The sequence below is a fragment of the Numida meleagris genome, chromosome 3 (genome assembly GCF_002078875.1).
Source record: "Numida meleagris isolate 19003 breed g44 Domestic line chromosome 3, NumMel1.0, whole genome shotgun sequence".
NCBI classification, from domain to species: Eukaryota; Metazoa; Chordata; class Aves; order Galliformes; family Numididae; genus Numida; species Numida meleagris.
In genome coordinates, this window is record NC_034411.1 from 25,067,964 (window position 1) to 25,090,427 (window position 22,464).

At 36.8% G+C, this 22,464-nt stretch overlaps 2 protein-coding genes across 5 annotated transcripts in view; one reads left to right on the forward strand and one right to left on the reverse strand.

Moving 5' to 3' along the window:
• Positions 1-22,464, reverse strand: part of THADA (THADA, armadillo repeat containing) — a 217,311-nt gene that overhangs the window by 169,746 nt on the left and 25,101 nt on the right. The gene's annotated exons all lie outside the window — the stretch shown is intronic.
• PLEKHH2 (pleckstrin homology, MyTH4 and FERM domain containing H2) overlaps positions 1-22,464 on the forward strand; it is a 51,850-nt gene that overhangs the window by 9,065 nt on the left and 20,321 nt on the right. The window contains exons 3-15 of one of the 3 annotated variants that reach the window (XM_021392517.1): positions 9,300-9,362; positions 10,216-10,365; positions 10,803-10,886; positions 11,835-11,922; positions 12,401-12,583; positions 14,098-15,086; positions 16,091-16,166; positions 16,746-16,840; positions 17,441-17,585; positions 19,755-19,891; positions 21,043-21,153; positions 21,426-21,512; positions 22,011-22,169. In XM_021392517.1, coding sequence (XP_021248192.1) covers positions 9,300-9,362; positions 10,216-10,365; positions 10,803-10,886; positions 11,835-11,922; positions 12,401-12,583; positions 14,098-15,086; positions 16,091-16,166; positions 16,746-16,840; positions 17,441-17,585; positions 19,755-19,891; positions 21,043-21,153; positions 21,426-21,512; positions 22,011-22,169 — 2,367 coding nt within the window. Of the gene's footprint in view, positions 1-9,299; positions 9,363-10,215; positions 10,366-10,802; positions 10,887-11,834; positions 11,923-12,400; positions 12,584-12,610; positions 13,499-14,097; positions 15,087-16,090; positions 16,167-16,745; positions 16,841-17,440; positions 17,586-19,754; positions 19,892-21,042; positions 21,154-21,425; positions 21,513-22,010; positions 22,170-22,464 lie in introns of those variants that run through there. The other 2 variants (XM_021392518.1, XM_021392519.1) reach the window with 2 other exon arrangements.

The window sequence follows — 22,464 nt, forward strand, 5'->3', positions numbered from 1 at the left end:
AAAGAACGACTGTTTACACTTAAAGAATTATGAAGGGTAAAGAGAAGGGGAGCTAAGTATTGTAGTGCCAAAATTACTCAAATGGAGGTTATTTTTCAGTATTTCAGTTGCTTTTAAAAAAGCCTCTTGCCATGGAAAATAATTCAGGCAAACAACATTTGAATGAACGTCTGGGTTGAGTCATCACCTTGGCCTCAGTCTGAGGGTTTTTAGAGCACCTGCCCCCATCCTGCTCCAGAGCATCCCTCCCTAACCTGGTCCAGCATGGAGCTGGGCTGGGGCTCACCTTGTGCCCCACTTGGTGCCTCTGGTGTCCAGAGACATTTCCACCCTTGCTTTGTAGGGAGGACAGTGAAATTCCATTGCAAGTATTGGAAGCAGTCCACCTAAATCCTGTTTCTATGCTGTGAGACTGAGTTTTTGTGTTGCTGTGTGCTCTGGCGTGAGCTCGCATGGGTTTCTGAGCTGTCAGGAGCTAGCGAGCTCACCCTTTATGCTGCAGAAGTGTCATCTTGTGTGTGGTGCCTGTGGGCAGCTGGCTGTGGAGGAGGCAGTTCCAGAGCTTCACCTGCATTGTGGGTGAGCTGCAGAGCCAAGTCCTTCGCCAGTTTTTAAATTAGTTGATTCCCAGAGACCAGCAGAAAGCTCTTTGGGTGAAAGTAACTGAGGTAGTAAACTCCCTGCTCACCTCCGTGGCCCACTTTTTGTTGCTGATGACTTAAACCAGTGTGTAAAGGCAGTGCAAGAGTGCTATCTGGACCTCTGGTCTCACTAGACTCCATTCAAGTAAGCTCCCACTCACATTTATGCACAAGGGAATTGAGCAGTATGGTGGGTGCACACAGAGTGGATTGATGTTTGTGTGATGTAGTAATTACATCTAATAGCTGAAGAGAATAAAAGTTAAAAGTTTGTATGGTAAGAGTCTTAGTTTAGTTAATGCCTCTTTAATGCCCATACCTTTTCCATTGTAACTGTTTTTATCCTTCATCTGTTATTATGCTATGCCTTTTTATAACAGTGAGTATTCTTTTGTTTCACTGTTTTTGTATGTCTTAAGCCTATGCTCTTTCTAAGGAGGGTGAAGATGGAAAAAAAAAAAAAAAGAGGAGACATCAGGAAGCAATAAATCAGTTGTAATTGTTCTCCTGGGAGCCAGGCTGTCTAATGGTGTGAAAAAACACAGCCCTAGCTGTGATGGTCAGAGAATGGATACCTTTCTGCTGATGGTACAGAGACAGGAGCATCAGTTCTGTTCCAGCCCACCTGAGATGGGGAAATTGATGGATGTTATGGAATGTGCAAAAGCGGGCAGGCACGGTGCAGATCCTTAACCCACCTAAGATGTCTTTACCATTTCACCTGAAGAAGCGAAAAGATGTTTTTTCTCAGTTTTTCCTGAAGGGAACTTTTCTTTGTACTTACAAATTATGCATTTAATTTTCATTCCCTCAAGGAGTATTTTCAGGCTTTAAATATCTGTTGTCATGTCTTCAAACTGCATTATGCTTCCTTCCTTATATTTCTGGAATCACTTGCTCCTGTAGCATCCGTGTTCTCTAGATGTCCTATACACTTTAATTTCATAAGTAAATTCTGTTTCAGTCAAGTCAGGTATTCAACTTTTTAGACTTTGACAAGTAGACTTTTGACTGGTACCTTTTATTCAAAGGCTGTAACCTTTCAGGCAGTAGTGTGGAAAAAGCCTTCTGCTTTAGATACTCATGTTCTGGCTCTGATCAGAACTCACAGTTCAGCCAAAGTAGCAGAATTTCCCCAATTGCAGTACAACAATCAAAACAAAACAAAGCAGATAGCTGACTTGCTATAGATGTGAAAAAAACAGGCATTGATAGATACATTTCCGTTACAATTTTAAGTGCTGAGACTTCTTTTTCTCCATCCACCACCATGCACCTTGGTACATTTCTTCCACCTTGTTAAAACACTACCTGCACTTCTGTAATGCCTTTGAGTGTTGTGGTATTGTCTACTTCTGCTCTAGTGGAGGTCTACATATTTGTATATTTGATTGTGTCTCTGCAGCTCAGCTCTCGGGATGAAACCTGAGCCGGAAGGGAAGACAGCCAGAAAGTGTGATCTGTCCTTTTTAGCAGACTTAGGAAAGTCCTGAAAATTCTTAGGAAAGACTGAAGTTGGGAAAATCACAATTTAATTATTCAGCCTGCACGACATGCTGCTCATTTCACCTTCACTACACTGCCTCCCCATCCCACTGCTGAATTTAACGTTTATACATCTGTCTATTTACTGGCAGCTGTCCGAGACTACTAATTCTGTAAGAGTTCCATCCCCAGGATTTTCTGTTCCATATTTTTAATTTATACAGTTTCCAGAAGAAATAATTAATTTTACTATAATAAACTTGACTGAAATGTAAAATATTACATTTCATATTCACACATTCAGTAAGCACTAGGAAAGCCTTTTGTGGACTGGACTGTGACTCTGGGGCAGCAAGCCTGCACCATTATTAGCAGTCTTCCAAGGACAAGAATTTGAGTGTATACATACATCCATACCGATAAACCTACATTGCTTTTACACTTCATAATTCTGATCACAATACAGAATGAACACAGAAAAAAATGAAGAGGAGGAGTTGTTTAGACAGGAAATCTGCAGAGGACACTGCTTGCTTTCTTCATGAGAATTCAGGCTTTTTACCTGACCATTGGCTTAAAAATTGATAAGATGGGAGGTGGAAAAAGGAGGCTACACTCAAAAGTAGCAGCTTGCAAGCTGCCAGGTTGTGAGTAATAAAAAACTAAAACTAAAACACTGCTGAGTTTTACAGTAGTCATTACCTAAGTGAGCATTCTGGTAGGATCTGAAAGAAAAGTAAAGCCATAGCCTTCATCAAAAGGTTTTTCTTTTTCATGCGAGAAGGAATGACAAACAATAAAATCCTATATGTAAGAACCAGTAAAATAGTGAAGAATTGAAGAAGTGAAGAAAATTCCCCATGCTTGATCTGAGTAGCACAAGGAATATCTGAGCCTTCTTACAATGTACATTAGCCTATTTTGGGAGATCTTTAACAAAAACAATATCGGGTTTAGAAAGAAGTTCTTCATTTTGGCGACTAAATCTACACCCTTGAGAAATGTTTTTCCAAGTTTCAGCTTGGAAAGACTTTGCGCCAAAGTATTCAATTTTGTCCATTCCTATTTTGAAGTCTATTGTAGTTTATAAACATTTAGCACCTGCCTTATAGAAGTTACATGGTATGTAGAAGAGAAATCAGTGCCAAGACAGAAAGAATAGTGTTTGAAAACATGGATGGAACATACCCCATTCAGCTTTTTAATAAATGAGTTGTGGAAGTAGGAGGAACATTTCAGTGTTTTCTTAAGCTAAACCACCAGAAGAGAGACCTTGTTGTAAGAAGAGCAAGTCATGCTTCTGAAACAGCTTTATTCTCACTTCTAACTGTGCAGCCTCTACAGTTTGGACAAAGCCTGTCTGTAAACATGAAAACTGAGAGTGATCTCAGCCACTGGCAAATCAGTTTTAAGTGGTACTTGTGCATTTCATAAAGAAATATGAGTTTAAACAGAGGAATAAAGAACTGAAATGGAAAATCTTGGTCACGTGCAGTTCTCTGGAATAGCTGAGAGGCATATTGTTCAAACCATTTATAAGCTCATCAAGCACCACATAAAAAAACACGTCTTTTCTATCTATAGCTTCTACTAGAAGGCAGTTCCAAAGCCCATTTTAACCAATCTGGAAAACTTCCAGCCCCCATTGCTTCATCACCTGTTTATATCTACATGGTCCTTTGAAAGACAGTTGTAGGTATCACTTATCTCTCCATATGAGCTCACACACTTACAGACATCATTTCTGGTAGGAATGTAACTATGTAGGAAGGCACAATGCTGCTAAGGCTCATGGTAATAATTTACTCTGATCAAATCACTTCTGGTCTAAGGATTTAAAGAGCTATTCTGTGTAGCATTGCTGTTTCCATCCAGTTTAAAGGCTATATATTTCTTCAGTTTTGGTAAGCCCTATGTGGCAGGACTGATAGTTCACTAAATCATAAAAGAGACAGATTTACTACTTTTCTTTTTATGTGGAACACTATTTCTCAACTACAGATGGTTTGGGATTTTTTTTCAGACAAGGCTGAATAGAAAAGTTGAAATGCAAGAAAAAAAGTAGACTACGTTGCTCTCAAGTCATAAAAGTTCTGCATTTAATCAAAAGACAGGGTGTGTTTCAGGTTCCGAAACATTCAGGTTTAACTCATTTTTAATTTCTGAAAATGGACTTATTATCAGCATGCTTTGGAAGGCTTACAGAGAAGCGCTTCTTTTATTTTTCTCTTCTTTCATTGCATTTATTTTATTTCAAAATGCTATACACTAAGATTCCTAAAAACCCTATGTGATACAACTGTATTGTTTATGATACTAAAGATGAGAAGACACTGTATTATGCCTCAATTACAATGTAATTTTAAAATGTGAATGGGACAAGTAACTGCATTGAAAAATGACATGGGTAGAAAATTACTTTTTTTGTTCCTATCAATAACAGGCATTTTCACTTGTCAAAAAGGAAAGAACTCCAACATTTATTTTTTTGCTTATCATGTTTTTAAAATAAAATATTTCCTGAATTCTTCTGAATTACAAACTGATGATTGGAAGTACCAGGAATATTACCCATGTAGTGCTGTCATTTTTCTATAATGCACATTACATGAACAGTGATGTATATATATGAATAAAAACCAAAAGCATATATACACATGCATAAAAAAAGGAGTGTTTTTTAGTGCAAAAGCAGATGTGACTTCATGCAGTATCAAGTATTAGAACATCATACAGATGACCTAATAAAACAGAAAATGTCTTTACTTGCACAAAAACGTGTGTTGAACATTTCTGAATAAGCCAAAAAACTTCCAGGTGAACTTTGAAAAACAGTCACTATGTATTTTGCTTTTGTATTGTACAAAATTCCAAGTGACTGCGCGTTGAGCTTGAGTGACCGGACCTCCAAGGCAGTACACCTCTTTGTTTTTATTGCTGCTATGTTTCTTCAAAGCATTCAGTATTTATTCACATCTGGTATTTCTCTGTTCATTGCTTGAACAAAAATAGCTCAATTTGATCAGTGTCAGATGTGGAGTGGTTATTTCCTTACTAAGTTTAAAAACAAATCTGTTTTTACAATAGATTTTTTTTTCCATAATTCAGATAATGAATGCAGCATGCACTAACACATTTTCGGAAAGATGCAGGAGGATTTTTACAGTTAGAAGGAGAAAATGCAGATTAAAGTGACAGTCTATTCTTCTGTACCTGTGTCGATATTGCTCTCTGCTCGGTACGTGTGTATTCCTGTCTTTGTGTCTAAGGCATTTATTCTTTACATTTAAAGACCATAAAACCAGAACTAGTGTAACCTATGGCAGGAGACCTCTGAATCTTTAATGAATTTTGGAAAGAGCCTGAGCCAACCATAGATGGACGTGACAAGAATGTTCCTTACCAGAGGTTTGTTGAACTGGAACATTATTTCAAGTTATCCCATTCAGGACAGAAAATTAAGCTTAAATGTACTTCATAGGCCAAATGTTACTAATGTCTTGCTGGCCCCATGTGTTTCTCCTCGGAAGCCAACTCTGAGTCTGCTGAGACTCTACAGACTTCAGTTCATTCCAGAAATGATAACAGCTGATACGTATCATTTAATTCTGTTGATACTGATTCTGTTGATACTGGTGATTTGCAGAGATGAATATTAAAAGAAGGATGGAGGTCTAATTGAACAGACTTTTCTGAAATCACTTTTTCTATAAAGTCAGAGTTGGTCATCAATATGCAAGTTGCAGTAGGTAGGAGTTCTTTCTTCTGCATCTGTCAAACATACCAACCTTTGCTTTGAAATGTGGTATGGTTACGATTACCTGCTTTTTCATCCTGAGGTTATCTGAAAGTAGTATTTACCTTTCTTCATTATTTGAGGCTCTTATGCTATCTATCTGAAGCTGTATTTAGAATCACTGGGTGAAGAGATCTTATTATATAACGCATCTTATTATCGACAAGTTCAAAGCGTGGCTTTGGATATAAATGATAAGCAATTAGTCCACTCAGGTATTTTCACTATACCTCGCTCTCTCCTGCCTCCCTCACACACACACGGTAACACATAACAATCATTGTTACGAAACCTCCTGCTAACTTACAAAGGAAGATTTAAGGCTACGCTTTCTTTGTAAAGAGAAATCGTTTCTCTTGGAACTACTTCCACTTTTTGCCCATCAATTCTGACAACCTTAAGAGTGTCCTAAAGCAATCCTTTTTTCTCTTTTGTTAGAATAGCTGAAGAGCTATCGATTTTGAATTTCATTTGTTATTTTTCTGGCAAAACCATCCTGTGGTTAGAGATTATGCAAATTGAAAAGAATATTTATTTTTTAAGTTTCATTTTGTAATAGACACTGCAAAACAAACCCAAGTAAGTTTTAAATAAAGGGAAAATTGGGATTTATTTAGTGATTGCCGTGTAGCATCAAACTATTGAAAAGCTAGCCAATACAACTGTTATATAAGTGCTCATCTTGGGTAACTGTGTTATTCCATACTTGCCAAACAATACAGCTTGCTTTGTTCTGTTTTGTTTGTACAGGACACTCCTAAAATAAGTTGAAGATCCTTTAGAAATTTTCCAAATTGAAGCTCACATTTTATTGTTGCCAGGAAGCTGACTGATGCATCCATATTGTAAGATCATGTAAAGCTTCTTAGCATAACTTCTTGAAATAGTTAACTCTTAAAGAAGCAAAAAAAAACCCTTATTCTTTCATTTTTATTTTCTGAATGCTATCTTTCTTAGTAATCATCCTCTCAGCTACCCATCCTAGCAACAGCTTTATTCCAATTATATTCTCTGTCCCAAAAGACTAGGTGAACATATTATTATGTTCTAGGGCCTGTGCAAGAGTATATATTCCTAGAAAAGGTGCATCATACAGTTTCACTGTAGAAGCACGGAGGGAACTTAGGTCTGTCTTGCACTGGACTATCCAGAGCTTTAGTTGCTGTGCAGAAAAGCAGTGCTACTGCTCAGTGTTCATACAGTGGTTCAGTGGTCACCAGTTATTGTCAGAGAGACTTCTTGTTTCCAGGTTTAAGCTGAGTCTGAGCCAGTTGAGCTGCACTCCCAGGTTTTACCTCCATTTATCACATGTGCTTTGGTATTTATACAACCTTACAGCTGAATTGAATTGTATTTACTGGACATCAATAAATTTCCAAGTACTGCTGTGGCAATCACCTGCATTTGCTTGACTATGAAATTTGATGAACGACTTGCTACTGAGTAGCAACAATCAATTTCACATAATAAATATCTGAAGGAGGCTTCTGTCATAACATAACCATTATGACAAATTACTATTAACTATCACAGAGTATTTACAATGTTCATTATTGATATAATACCTGCTCTTCTTCTACTTGGTTTAGCATACTGCTTTTACTACAATGGAATGTTAGCTGTCCAAATATTCAGAAATAACCCCAATTTTTGAATTCACGACTCACTAAAAACAAATGCCATAAAAATGACATTAAAGTGAGTTTTGTAAACTAAACTTACATTTCGACATAAAGCCAAAATACACAGATGAAAAGTAATCTTAGAAATCGACATTCTGAAAATTAAATTCAAATTTAAAACCTCAACATGAAGTCATACAAACAAATTAAATTTAAATACACGTGTCCAGAGAACAACAATGGAAGCTGATCTCCCCGTCCGTCTGCCCAGACTGTTGGTGTGTGAATGGCTGGGATCATTTCCGCAGCCCTGTTCCTTTAAAACAACTCTTCAGGGACCATTGCCCATGGTGTAATGTTTGTCACATTTGTATGAGCAGTGTTTTGTGGTGTTATAATGTAGACTTCAGTTCTTGCCTCATTTGAGAAAGTGCTAGAAGGTCAGTCACAGTTTTCCTTATGTTAATAAAAACTCATTTTTTCCTTTTTCATCTTTTGATTGATGGAAAACCACGATTCTGTATCCCTGTCTGGATGAGGTGCTAAAAGTACACAGAACTGCTTTGTGTTATTGACAGCATAATTGGGGAGAGAAAAAGAAGAAAAAGAAACTGGAAGATGCCAGAAATAGAGTACAAACAGGACAGAATGAAACTGATTATTTCAAAACCTTGGGGTAAACTGAAGACAGAATAAATGGTTTTCATTTCCATCATTTGTACCATATGCTTTCCTATGAACAATTTTGCAGCTGAATAATGAGCATCTCAATCTTAAGTATTTGACTGATCCTCCTCAGATGAACTGAGGTCTATAGATAGGTATTTCCTGAGAAGCAATCTCTAGTCCTTAAATTACGGAATAATACATTCATTTCCCTAGGTATTTCATACGATGATTTCAATACTCGGTTTACTTTTTTTAAAAAAGTCATAATTCTGTTTTCACTGAAATTAGACTTGAGAGCTCTTAATAAAATGTTAACAAAGAGTTTCTTACTGGCCTACTATGTTGCACATTGTTGGAAAAACCTTCAAAATAAATCATGTAAAATGCAGGGGGTTTCAGAGGCCCAGGGCAAAGGTTGAGACAATGATTTATTAGGCATCATTATAAAGCAACAGATCGGGATCTCCTGCCTCTCAAAAGCAGCCTACACTCCTTCATGCTGTATTGGTCTCTGTCTTTACCCATTTCTGCTCTGGTTTTTCACATCTTGTTCTGTGCAGCACTTGAATCCACAGTGGGTTTTTTTTTGCTGCATACCCCCTTCTCGTCTGGGACAGTCCTTGTAGCACAAAAAAAAAAAAAATTGTCAACTTCAGAAGAAATAACGGCCAAATTGTAAAATGTGCTGAGTTCCCTTTCTTCTTGCTAGTTTTGGAAGGACCGGAAGGTGTTTAGTGCTTTATAAAACTGATAAAACTGCATGGGAAGTGTTGCAGGGTTATTGTTTACCCTCGGTAACAAGGGAAAAAAGCAGGGTGTCATATGGCAGCTACAAAATTGTTCTATGAAAAGTTGTATTAATAATTTTTCTGTAGAATAATCGAAACAATATTTTAAAGTGGTCATAATCATGAATCATCTTCTCAGTCTGACACACAGTCTATCTTTTTATTTGACTCTATGCTCCTGTTAACAGTGCGTCTTCTCCTTTTTCAAAGCAGACCATAAAAATATATTTCTTTGTGATATTTCTGGCAGTGGGCAGAAGGCACAGTCATTTTACCATATGCTTTCACGTATCTACAGATGCAGCAGCTTGAGAGACAAGTTATGGATGCTGACCGCCAAGCAGAGAGGGCTTTTCAGCAGGTACGTCTACACTGAAAAATACCTTTCTTCTCTATGTGCATATAAAGGCTAGCAGGGGAAATTCAGGAGATTGTTGTTTGTCTTGAGTAGTGCTCAAAAGGGAGAAGACAGTTCCTTTTACATCTATTGATTTGTCTTCCTAGAGATGTCCTAACACTTTTCTGTGGTCACTGTCCAGTTCAGTAAAGTCAAAGAACAGAGCAAATCCAGAACAGATGCACATAATGAACTTCTTCATGGACACATGTTGAGTCTTCGATATGTGCGTGGAAATAAAGGGAAGAGGGAAGAGTGACCTATTTTAGAAAATCTTTAAAAAAGTAAAATGAGGCTGTTTAATACAGTGTCTAAATAGGGTTGTTCTGTGCTGTTTGTGATTCTCGTAAAAGTTCCGCCAACTAAAGGATGAGATTGTGACTAAATATTTAACAGAAGTTCACTTTTGATTCCAAATGGCAGGTATAGCTACTGCTGACATTTTATGAACATCTGGGTATTCCCTAAAAATCGTTCTTACTGTGGCACAGACAGAAACTAAAAATTGTAAGAATAAAAATGTTCATGTACTGATTTGGAGTCAGAAAGTGTTCCTGACTACAAGGCAAGTATCTTTTAGACACTGTCTAATAAGCCTAAGAATGGCTTCCTATACCTAAATTGCATGCCCACAGTGGCATTTCTAACAGGGTAGCATAACAAACTGTCATATTTCTTCTCATACAAGGTTCAGAACTTTGCAGGATTACCCTGAATCATAAGTGTAGGGGCAGCTTTAACAATCCACTTTGTGATTAAATTATTACTGTTAATGTGGAATATTGTTTCATAAGTTTTTGTTTGATTTTCCAAATAGGTGCAAGTTATGGAAGAAAAATTAAAAGCAGCTAATGTTCAAACGAGCGAATCAGAAAACAGGTTGTATAAGAGATGCCAAGATCTAGAGACCCTGATTCAAGATAAAAATGATGTAATACAGAAATTGGAGCAACAACTTGAAGAACAGGTTAGAAATAACTGTGTTATGAAATAAAAGCATCAATTCCACTCTTAATCATGCAAAACGAAAATAGAGAAGAATTAAGATCAATAAAGAACAGAGAAACTCAGAACCGTATCTGTTGTTTGATTAAAGAATTTTCAAATGATAAGAGTATATCATTTGAATAAGATTGATTCACTTGCAAATTATGCTCCAGCTTCATTTGAAAGAACAGGTAATTTTTAAAAGAGCCAAGATGTTGTTCCTTTTCTCTTTGTCTGAAAAGTTTTCTATTTTCCAGAGGAACAACAGCATCCTTGATGGGCCTACTCATCTTTTTTAAAAAAACTAACCATGTATCACCCAGGTGATCAGATTTCTTGAAGGAATCATGAGGATTTGTTTCTGAAGGCACTACTGAGGCAGACTAGAAAAACATGCTTGTGTCATTTTTTTTCCAGAAGCAAATAAGACTGCAAGAAGCAAAAATCATAGAAGAAAAAGCAGCTAAAATAAAAGAATGGGTGACAGTCAAGCTCCATGAGGTATAACTCTTGCTACATTACTTCTCATACAGAAAATTGACCGTAGTCAAAAATGCGCTTCCCAGTTCCATTGGTTGGTACAGTCACTTCAGTGAAAACTGAAAAATAAAATAAACAGCACAGAGGATGACAGCGTCCATGGCACTTAACTTCTGACATCTAGTCAGGTCAGCCAGGATCTCTGGCTCCGCTTCATGGACAGAACTCTTAGAACTGCTTCACATATTTCCACTTTTTGAGAGAGATTAGGTGTCAAATTTAGCTTGCTCCAACAAATGCCTAAAGAGTGAATAATCCCCCAAAAGCTGAACAAATCTGCTAGAGCAGAAAAACGACTCATTCTTCTATTTTCCAATGCCCACTGGACTCTTAGTCATAAATAGTTTCAGGGGCACTGGCTCTATTCCCAAAAGAGACCAGCTGTCTCCACTGGTTCTCTGCTGTGGTGAGATAAGCATCTCTACCCTGCCTAAGGCTGCCAGTTTTGGTATGTAGCTGTGCTTTCTTGATTTGCATTTATGGAATTTTAAATTGCCTATAAACATTAAAGTCTTACTCTACTGTAGTTAACTGGAAATTGTGCTTACTCCAGTTAAAAAGCAATTAAATTATTATTTCTTAAGTTGGAAGCTAGAAATAGCATTTATAATTAGTCTGCAAGGAGAGTTTTTAAAATCATTTAACAAAAATACAATTAATTTTACCCCAAATTATCTCAAAATAGTTTGGACAAATGACTTTAACTCTTTACTTAAAATCTCAAGGTAATTTCACAGCAGTAGCAAGGTGTTACCCGCTGGAGGGTGGAACTGATGGCTCCCTTACCTATGGTATTGGACACCCGGATTCAAATCTTCTCTTTTCCTAGATTGCAGCGCAAATCTTAAGTGATGTAATGACTTTAAAAATATTTCACCAATGGATGAGATTAAATTTATGTGCTTTTAGTTAGAGGTGGAAAATCAGAACCTTCGCTTGATCAACCAAAAGCAAATCAAAGAGATGAAAACAGTACAATCTAAACTGCAAGGTAAAGGTACAAGATTTTTCTTAATTTCTCTATATACAGCATACATCTTACTATACCCTATTAATTTGTGTCTCCACATAATTAAAATATTCCATAAAATCACAAAGCTTTTATTATTAATTATCTGACTTCCTAGTGACTGCATATACAAGTGTTAGGCAAGCAATAATTTATTTTTTCCTAAAAAGACATGCAAGCAAAGCACAACTGTTTTTTACTGGGTGAATGGATATTTTTGTGTTATTTAAGAGCCTTTGCAAACAGTACGATTTGATAGGACTTTTGTCAGATCTTTGCTTTTGTTTCTTCATAGGGTAGGTGATCTTAGCACTGTTAAGGGACTGCTGAATGTTAGTCTGTATCTGCTTTTCCAGCAAATACTAAGCTGGGAATCAGAATTCTGATGATGTTTTTGTAATTGTTGCATTTGACTACAGTGATCCAAAACCTATTAACAAAGAATTTCTGAATTACTATTGTTCAGAAGCTACGGGCAAGAAATCTGTTACTTCAACACAAAAACCTGGAGAATGTCAGCGACTAAGCAGTTTGACTTTTGGATGCTTTTCAAACAGAGCAAGAAGTCCTCAGCCATCTCCTAAATTGGAAGAAATAAGCAAGTCTTCATCAAAAGAATTGGACTACACCGAAGGCAAAAATGTGCTTGGTATTTAGTCACCCATATTCTGTCATTTTATTCTGACACGCATGGAAAAGTAAAATCAACAACTGTGTAAGTGTATCCAAACCAGCCATTTAGCAAGTAGGTAGCAGTACTCTCTCCTTCTTCAGTGCCACTCTCTACTATCAGGAAGAAATCCTTTTGAGCATTAGAGTCTCAATAATGCTAATACTTTGCTTAGCAGAACTCAATGGCCAATGTTGTACTCCAGGTTTGCTGCACAGTAGCATTTGGAGTTATTTCCTATCCAAAGAAGGAAGAAGTTTCCTCATCAGATTGTACAATTTCCCCAGCAGGCCCTTAAGTCTTGTAATGCCAGCAAATTGATGTGCTGTTACATCATTACAAGCATAAGCAAATCCATTGCAGCTTGCTGCTTTTCCTTAGCAATGAAAAGTCCAGTAAAGAGACTACTACTCCTGGTCTGGTCTTTCATTTAAGTCCACAACACTATTTCTGACCTCAGAATCTTCTTCACAGTTAGTCATTATATCCGATATTACAAGTTCATTTCTGTGGAAAATCAGGAACTGAAATAGATCCTCTTACTATTTTGTCTACTTATATGATACTAAGTTCATTATAAACGTGAGTATATATATATTCATTTTTATAGTTTATGAAATTGAAGTAAGAAAGATTTTTTCAAAGGAAGGAATAAGGAGTAAAACGTTAGGCTTGATGAGAAGGAAATAGATCAGCTTTTATGACTTCATTAATTTCACCTGAACTAAATTAAAATATTTGTCTTATTTAATCCACTTAAACTTCATACAGCTATTTAACATTATTAACTTTTCTAAGTATCTTTGTAGAAAAGCCCTAGCTTTAGCATCTGTTTTAAGAGCACACAGGCCTCACTGACGTGCTTCAAGCTATAGCTGTCTCTTGCAAAATCAGGTAAAAATGAACAGCGTAAGCAAAGCTATCTTTAACATGGTGTCTTTCCCTAAGCAATTTTTGTGAGTGACTCCTATGTATCTTAAGCATTCTCCACTGAGAATACAGTAATAGCTAGCAGAAGAAAATTCTGTATATAAACACTGCAGGTATGCTGAGAATATTTGATTTATTAGTGAGTCTTTTCTGTCAAGCTTCTTCTCCATTTGTCTTTAGATTTAATAAAGCAGCTAAATGTTTATGCCCTCTTAAACCTTCTCTTTCTTTTTTTTTTTAATTATTATTATTTTCATACATTTCTGGTTTATTTTAACATTTGACTCCACTCTGCTCATCTTTACATGTATTGCCATTTTTAGCTTGGCTAGAACTCTGAGTAATGTCTTTTACAGTTTCTTGACAAATATTCTTCAGTTGCATTCAAAGATCATTGTAATATTTTTCCTAAGATCTATTATTTACGATATTGAAAACAAATTAAATGTGCTTTGTTATTTGAAATTATTACCTACTTACTATTTGCAGACATAGTGACAAAGTCCTTTAGCAGTCAAGTTTGCTAACGTAATTTTCTCCTGCTCATTGTATTTGTCTTCTAGAGAAAGATGTCCTGGAAACTACCTCTGCTGGTTCTGCACATGAGAGCAATAAAGGTCAGAAGTCACTGCAACAGAGATCCTCAGGCTCAGAGCAGAACAAGAATGTGCGAACAAGCCGTTCATCCAAAGATGTAGACAGTGACATGTCAAAAAACTCCTGCACTACCGGCAGCGACTGGAGCTCAGATGAGGATGGAGGAGATAATAAAGGACTGAAATCCAGGTGTGCGTCCACCCTCTCAAGCCACACGTCTGAAGAGAATGCGAGGTACAGTAGAGTGGGGAGTGAAATGTATTTGACAGCCTCTGATGACAGCAGTTCTCTATTTGAAGAAGAAAGTTTGGGTGTTCAGAGGACTCAGCACAAAAAGTTGTACTCCTGGCAGCAAGGGTCCCAAAGAAAAGGTCAGAACAATCCAGGTGGAAAGTGCAACTCTGACTTCACAAGCAAGAAGAAAGACCTAGACAGTTCTTCAGATGAACTGAATAAGAAATTTCAATCTCAGAGGCTAGATTATTCATCCTCATCCAGTGAGGCAAATACCCCAAGTCCAATTTTAACCCCTGCACTTGCACACAAACACCCAATCCGAGCAACTTCTGCAGGCTCTCAATGCACAACACCATCAGATTCTCCCTCAAATTTGCCACCTCCGAAGTTACGAACTCCTAATGTGTTTAGTATAAATTCATCACTGGCAAAAAAGTATTTAAGCCAGCCTCAGCTGAGTTCTGATAGAATGTTTGGTAGAAATAGAAATGCTATAAGCATGATACGGCCGTGGAGACCTCAGGAAACAGACATTGATCAGGTTGATGGAGAAGACACAGCTATTTTAGAGAAAATGGAGATTGGCTGTGATGAAGAAGTGTTTACCTATGACTGCACTGAAGCACAAGATGCTGAAGCCCAGGAACCCTCTGATATGACAAAAAAGGTTGCTACCAACAAACCCCCAACTCCACCATTACATCGATTTCCTTCCTGGGTAAGTGTAATGCTAGACATTTTTCCTGCTGGTGAAGCTAATTCATTTTCACGCTTCTCTTCTATGATTTTTGTTGACTGTACCTTTCCTGTTCTCTGTTGGATGACAAGACAGAGTCTTACCGTAAATGAAGTTAAGACAACGAACCCAGAAGCAAATCTGATTTGAAGCACAGTGTGTCAGCCTTTGAAAAACACAGTCAGTGTTTTTATAGATAAGACATTTTTTTTCCTGTCACAGCTAAGTTATGAATGTCTTTTAGTGTATATCTAATAAGATAATGCTTGTGAATATGTTTATTTATTTGAATACCAACAGAGTGTATAAGTGCTGTTGTCAATGCTGTTACTATAACCATTGTACCGCTCACAATCTAGACAATAAGTTGACTGACAACGACTACAGATTATGGAAGCTACTGATCACTTTTCCAAGAAAAACTTCAAAACCATCAATCAGAAAATTAAAATAGATATTAATATTTCTGACACAAAATCCAAAATAAGCTCCATCTAGACTCACTTATTCTGTAGTTCTTTCTAATGATTCAGAGGTGAATAATCTGTTGGAGAAACAGCTTTTCTATTGAAATATTTTAGTGCATATTTTTTCATTGTAGGTTTTTATATTGTGCCTTTTTAACACAAAACCATTGACATGTTCCCTCTATTTCTCTTCATTTCTCTGTTCTTAACATGCAATCTTCCATTAAAAAAATATTTTTGCTATAGGCACTTTGGCCCCTGGTAATAGTACTTTTTTTTAAAGAAGTTACCTGTATGGGGCAAGCATTGTGTGAAAAAAGGATCAGTCAAACTATGGGTACAGTGACTACAGTACATAAAACAAGGATGCATTTTTCAGCTGCTACTGGCATCATATACAATATTAGCACATGTTTCTACTAACACAAAGACTAGGAGTCTATGGGGAGGCTAAGCAAAAGAAAAACAATTGTTGTGTTTTAATTGTCTACCATCAAATCCATTCTGCTTTTATGTTAGGAAAGCAGAATTTATGCTGTAGCCAAATCTGGTTTAAGGATGTCTGAAGCTTTCACCACAGAATCTCTTAACAAAAGTAAGTGGTTTAATTGTTCATTGTCTCATGAACAAAAATTCTCTTCCTATGATTATTTGTAAGAAAGGACCAAATGTCCCATGTTTATCTAAGATATTTTTATTAGGATTATCTGCTGTATAAAACCTAGAAAATCATTGATTATCTTTACACTGTCTTCCACTCACATTAGCTCGCCTCTTGACTTCATGCTGAATCATAAAAACATTAAGGTTGGAAATGACCTCTAAGATCATCTAGGCCAGCTGTCCACCTATCACCAATACTGCCCACAATTTGTACTTTGTTCATGCCAATTTTCTTTGCCTTCTTTTCATTTTGAAGATTCTATACGAGGTACCAAGATTGAAGGATTATACTTCTACTTTTAAAAGTGTTAAATAGTGATGATTATGATTTATTTATATTCCTTAAAACCATCGTAAATTTAAAAAAAAACTGTAAATCTCACATCTAGAACAAATGAGGAGTTACTTCACTTTTTATAGCAGAGCTGTATAATGCAAGAGATAACAGGAGAATTTGGTAAATTGAGGGGTAACTTAGAAAGTGCATTTATATAATATGTTTCTTTTTTAGGTGCTGCTTCACTAACTTCATACTCCATATCTGGATTATATACATCTCTAATATATAAGAACATGACCACTCCTGTCTACACCACTTTGAAAGGGGTAACTGTATGGCTGTTCAAAGGACATTTTAAAATACCATTAGACATTAAAATACCATCAAGAACTTTTCACATTTGATGCTACCATGCCAAATGTGTCATAAGATCATGCTTATTGATTATAGAAACCCAGAAATAATGGAAATGTTAAATAGCTGGGAAAAAAAATATTGCTGCTTATAAAATTCTACCAACTCAGGTCAGCTTTTCTAAAGTTCCTTGCTGATTTTTTTCCAAAGGCATGTTAATCATTAAATACAGCCACATGGCGTGTATGTGTGTGTGTGTATAGAAATGTCTTTGTGTCAGTGCCAAAGCTGCTTATATGCAGATAGCCAGCAAGGACTAATCACAGCATTGTTTGCTTTCTGGCAGCTTTTTGTGATTTGGAGAGACCCATGCCTTGAGCCTACATCAGTTTACTGTTTTAAAGTGTGGGGGTGGTTGAGGACAGAAGGAATTCAGTTCTGTGTTGATGCTTGCGCGCCAAAACTCAAAGCCTAAGCAAGAACAGCATTGAATGTCATAAAGCCAGCGGTATGAAGAATTGACTGATACCTTTTATACAAGATATCAAAAAATGTTGTGTTAATTTCTGCAGAAAGCAACTCAAATAAGCAACAGCCCATTTATAGATGAGTCGTCAGGATCAGAGGAAGAAGAAAGCTCTCGGTCCAGCTCAAGGACTTCTGAGTCTGATTCTCGATGCAGAAGTGGACCAGGTAGTCCTCGGGCTATGAAACGAGGTAGGCAAAAAAAAAAAAAAAGAAGCTTGGAAGCTTGGAAAATTGGGCAGTTTGCATTATGTTTTTAGAAATTCCTTTCTTCATTCAACAGCATGGACGTCTTAAATCAAGGCTTTTATCTTAGCTATCAAAGCTTAGATCTGTTCAAGCAGCAGACAGGACAGTTAAGGGTAGCTGTTTTTCATTGCTATTATCATAGGTGGCTGTTTAAAGCATTAATCTAGTAGCTAGCTGTTGTCATGAGGGAAAAGTGTCTTTAGCATTTAAAGCAAGAAGCCCCTTTCTATCTATATTTTGTCGTGTCAGCAGCTTCCTATGACCTTTAACTGTGCGTAGGTCAAAAGACCTAGAAAACAGTAACTGCTAGCAGCAAAAAATACATATCCATTTTTATAAAACAAAATAACAGTTTAATATGATCAGAAAGCAGGTGTAAAAGTTCTCCCGACAGAGTATTTGCTTCTGTCATCTGATGTAGTGAAGGACTTCTTTCCTTTTTCTTTAGTGACCGTTTTAAGGTCCTATTTTAAGGATTTAGTTAAAACGCTTGAATCCAGCAGTGTTTTTGTGTGCAAGGCAAATTTCATAGCAGTAGGTAAGTGTGTGTTTTCCACCTCTGAAGTGAAAATAACATGCTTCATTACGTGGGAAGATGCAGTGCTTCCTCATTGGGTAACAGTATCGGTGTTATCTCTCTAAGAGGATTTCTTCATGGGGTGAAGCAAGGGAGGTTACAATCTAAGATCCTAGTGAGACCATGTGTTAAGATCCTCCATTATATATTGCTTAGAAATGCAAAGCAGCATTATTCAGGTGTGCCTGTTATATGTGTTAAAAGCCCAGGAATGTAGAGCTCTGCTTACATCACGCTTGAGCAGGCAGATACATATGCTGGCCCACTAGAAATGTTTCAGTGTCAGCCACATGTGGCCTTGAGGCCATTCCATTTCCCAGGTCTGCTTGCTGCTCTGCGCAAGTAAAACAACCCTCCTTGCCCTTCAAAACAATCCTGACCAGCTTTCTCAGAGCAAGGTTATGCAACCTTCCCAGCCTGAGTCTTCTCCTTCAATGGATTTCTCCTGCAACTCTTGTTTTGTATGTAAGGTCAACAGAAAAGACCAAAGGTCCTATGTTAGTCCTGCTTCCAGTTTGGTAGTTACAGTTTTGCTACACTGGTGTGAAAAGAACCCATATTTCCTGCATCCTAGCAGTTCCATATTGGTGAGCAAAAACCAATGCAGTAGCTGCAGATGCATCTCATCTCACACGTTTGCACAATAGAAAAGGCAAATCAGCTAAGTTCGTAGCTGGTTTCATCCACAGTTCATATCTGTGTCTGTGGAATGGAACCTTTCCCTTTGCTCATGCTTCCTTCTCCAGAACTAGCCTTTGCACTGCTTCAAGCATGGAACGCTTTCTTAATCACAAAACACACATGTATCTTTACCAAGTTCACATTGTTTAAAAATCTGTGCAGTCACAAATTTGACTGCAAATAAGAGCATAATTATCTTGCTACATATTTGTTATTAAAGATCTTATGTGAGAAGAGGACAACCAACCTGAAAGTCAAGGTGGCATGCCAAAACAATAAGTAAGAAAAGCACTTTTTAAATAAAATCGGCAAATAGGTTTGGAAACCAAGGGAACAAAGCATTTACATTTCAACCTCGGAGACTAACCTTTCAGAGTAGAACACTGGTCAGAAAGTAAAGCTTCACAAAAGAACATGCTTACATGTTTGAAAATAATTACGGAGTAGTATCAATTCTTACTGCCAATTCACTAGAATTGATAACAGTCCATTTTTTTTTCTAAGGTGAAAGCTAGTAAACTTCCTGAGAATCCTGAAATGTGAAATGCCGATTTTCAGAAAATGTCTATATAAAACTCAGACTAATTACAAAACAAAGATAGTCGCCTACAGCTTCAACATAGAGCAGATCTTGAGCTTAGCTTTTTAGTACTTGCATGGCAAAACCTGATACTAGAAAAAAATAGAATAAAGGGAAATTTACTTTATTTAACTAAAGATCCTGCATTTGTTTGAATTTATGCTCATACTTTTTTTTGCCTGCAAATCCTACTCAGATATTCTTTCTGCAGGGATATTCTGATCTCGTTTGTTGCATAATAAATAAACAGAGAAACATCTCACTTTTCTCTCAGGTGTGTCTCTGTCTTCTGTGACCTCAGAAAGTGACTATGCTATTCCCCCTGATGCGTATTCAGTAGATACAGACTATTCAGAGCCAGAGCAGAAACTTCCTAAAACCTCTTCCTCATCTAGTGATAATGGAAAAAATGTAAGTACTGAAGATCTGTAAAGAAATTTACTTGTGGCACTGTGTAAATTTGCATTCAAAGAATGCTACCAAATCCTTGTATTCGGTCTTGCCAATTCACAGACTGCCTTATGAGTACAAATAATAAAATTTATCAGTGATGTTAACCATGTAAGACCATAATAACCATAACAAAGTGGACGATTATTCTGAGCTCTCTATGTCATGAATAGAAGTAGGTAAACAACTCCATAAGACAATTCAAAGCACTCAAGATATTTATTACAACCTGATCTAGAGGGTGGTGTCCTGCCCATGGCAGAGCAGTTGAAACTTTAAGGTCCCTCCCAACCTAAGCCATTCTGTGTTTCTTTCTTGGAACTAGATCTGTCATCAGGTTGCATACAAGATAATAAAATCTGCTTAAAATTATTATTTGAAGTATAGTGGCATTAGTCAAAATCCATGTGCAGTAATCTGTTTCTAAAGCTTCCTCATACAGGGAAAATGACTTCAGGCAAACTAGAGAAATTCTAAGTAAAGCAACATGGAAGGATAAATCAAAGAAACCAAGCCATTACAGGGTATTGTTCTTCTCTGTGAGTTTTTCAATGGCCTGTGTTAGTAGTTAGTGTCTTGGCATACAAGTGAATTGACTGACTGACTGATGATGAAGATAATTCATTTTAAGCTTTCTTCACTGAGCAAACTGTCAACTCTTTTTCTACTGGTGTACACTCCAAAAGTGTGTTTTTGCAGAGCTCTGAATTATACTGCATTGTATCTGCTCTGTAGATCAGTCCCTAAAGTTTGGAAAAAAATGTATTTAGATAATATTAATTTGTTCATTGTTTAATGTAAATGATTAGAGTAAATCAGGAATCATTATGTTCTTCATTCCCTTGTATAGTTCTGGGCAAATCTCTTACTCTCCTTCATGTACTATAACTGTAAGTAGGGATATTAATTAGTTATCCTATATGCATGGCATTGTTCTTAATCGATGCTTGTAAAAATGTTGTCCTTGGAACAAAAATCTCATAAAATACTTTAATTTTTTTAGCATGCTTTTAAGTTATAAAAATGTCTGTGTGTGTATTTATACAGTTTCTCTGGGGGATATAGATATATTAGTGTACTTAACTACGTTTTATCCAACTCTAAACAATCAGGAACCTTTGGAAAAATCTGGCTATCTGTTAAAAATGAGTGGTAAAGTGAAGACTTGGAAACGACGGTGGTTTGTGCTTAAAGGAGGCGAATTACTATACTACAAATCTCCAGTAAGTACACACAAATAAGTGTCACTTACTTGCTGTTTCAGATTAGATTGTTTTTACTGAAAATCTAGGGCTGCTAGAAGGAAAAGGAATGCATTCCTAGTGTGTCAGCTGTAAGGGAGCAATTCAGGACTCAGTTCCTTAAGAGGAATACAAGGCCTCAATGTTTAAATAGGAAGTATTTATACAGATTACTGCTTAAACAAATTCTATAATTATTCATTGCAATTTGTTGATAAATTTAATATATATTTTTTTCCATTCTTTCCATACAGAGTGATGTAATTCGAAAGCCTCAAGGTCAAATTGAGCTAAATGCATCTAGCCACATTGAAAGGGGTGATGGGAAACAAACAATCCAGGTGCCTGCTTTTCTCTTTTTTGTTTCAGTGGGTTCTTATTTCCTGCATCTCCAAAACATCCCAATCTCTGTTGGACTGGAAGTCCAAATATGGACTTGGAATTAATTAGTGCTCTTCACTTGAAACCGAAAGAATATTTCAGTTATAGAAAGTAAGCGTAGAGAGGCCTGAGTGTAGCGTTGTCTGTATTGCTAAAAAGGTCAGATTGTCACCTATGAGACACATTAAAAAAGAGGGGTCTTGGGACCAGACGTTAGGGTTGAGTGAAGTTGTTTGTCTGAAATTAGAAAATTAAGTTTTATCAATTCTGCTGTCCTAGAATCTTTCAGAAGTCTCAGAAATCATAGCTCTGCCTGGTCTGCCTGGCCATTGAACCTTTTAAAAAAGAAAAATACTTTGGGAGAAATAATCCCCAAAGCTGTGAGGCTACACTGGGTAGAATTTGTTAAAACCCCCAAACACAACATTCAAGCTCAAGACTCCTCTGCTACTTCATAGCTCACCACAGAAAAGCGAACATACTACCTGACTGCAGATTCTCCAAACATCTTAGAAGAATGGATCAAAGTACTACAGAATGTTCTTAAAATACAGGCTGCTAGTCCACTTTTTATACAGCCTGAAATCAAGCCAACCATGAAAGGATTACTTACAAAGGTGAGAACACTCTTCTTCTCCAAATGTGCTTTATTCCAGTTTTATTAATAATATCTAGATGAAAATGGTGCTATGATAAAACAGATGCAAGCAAAACAGACATGTATTAGCTTTTCTAATATTTTTCAGAGTGAACAATCCAGAACTACCAACCCACCTACTTCTGGTTGTTTGAGATTTAGTTTGTATTTTCTTTTCATCTTTTTAATTCATTAAAAGTTGTAGAGCATTCCATTTGCAATCTAGAGGTATCCTAGTTTAACATGGTATTTTGACAAATGCATAAGTTGCAGTA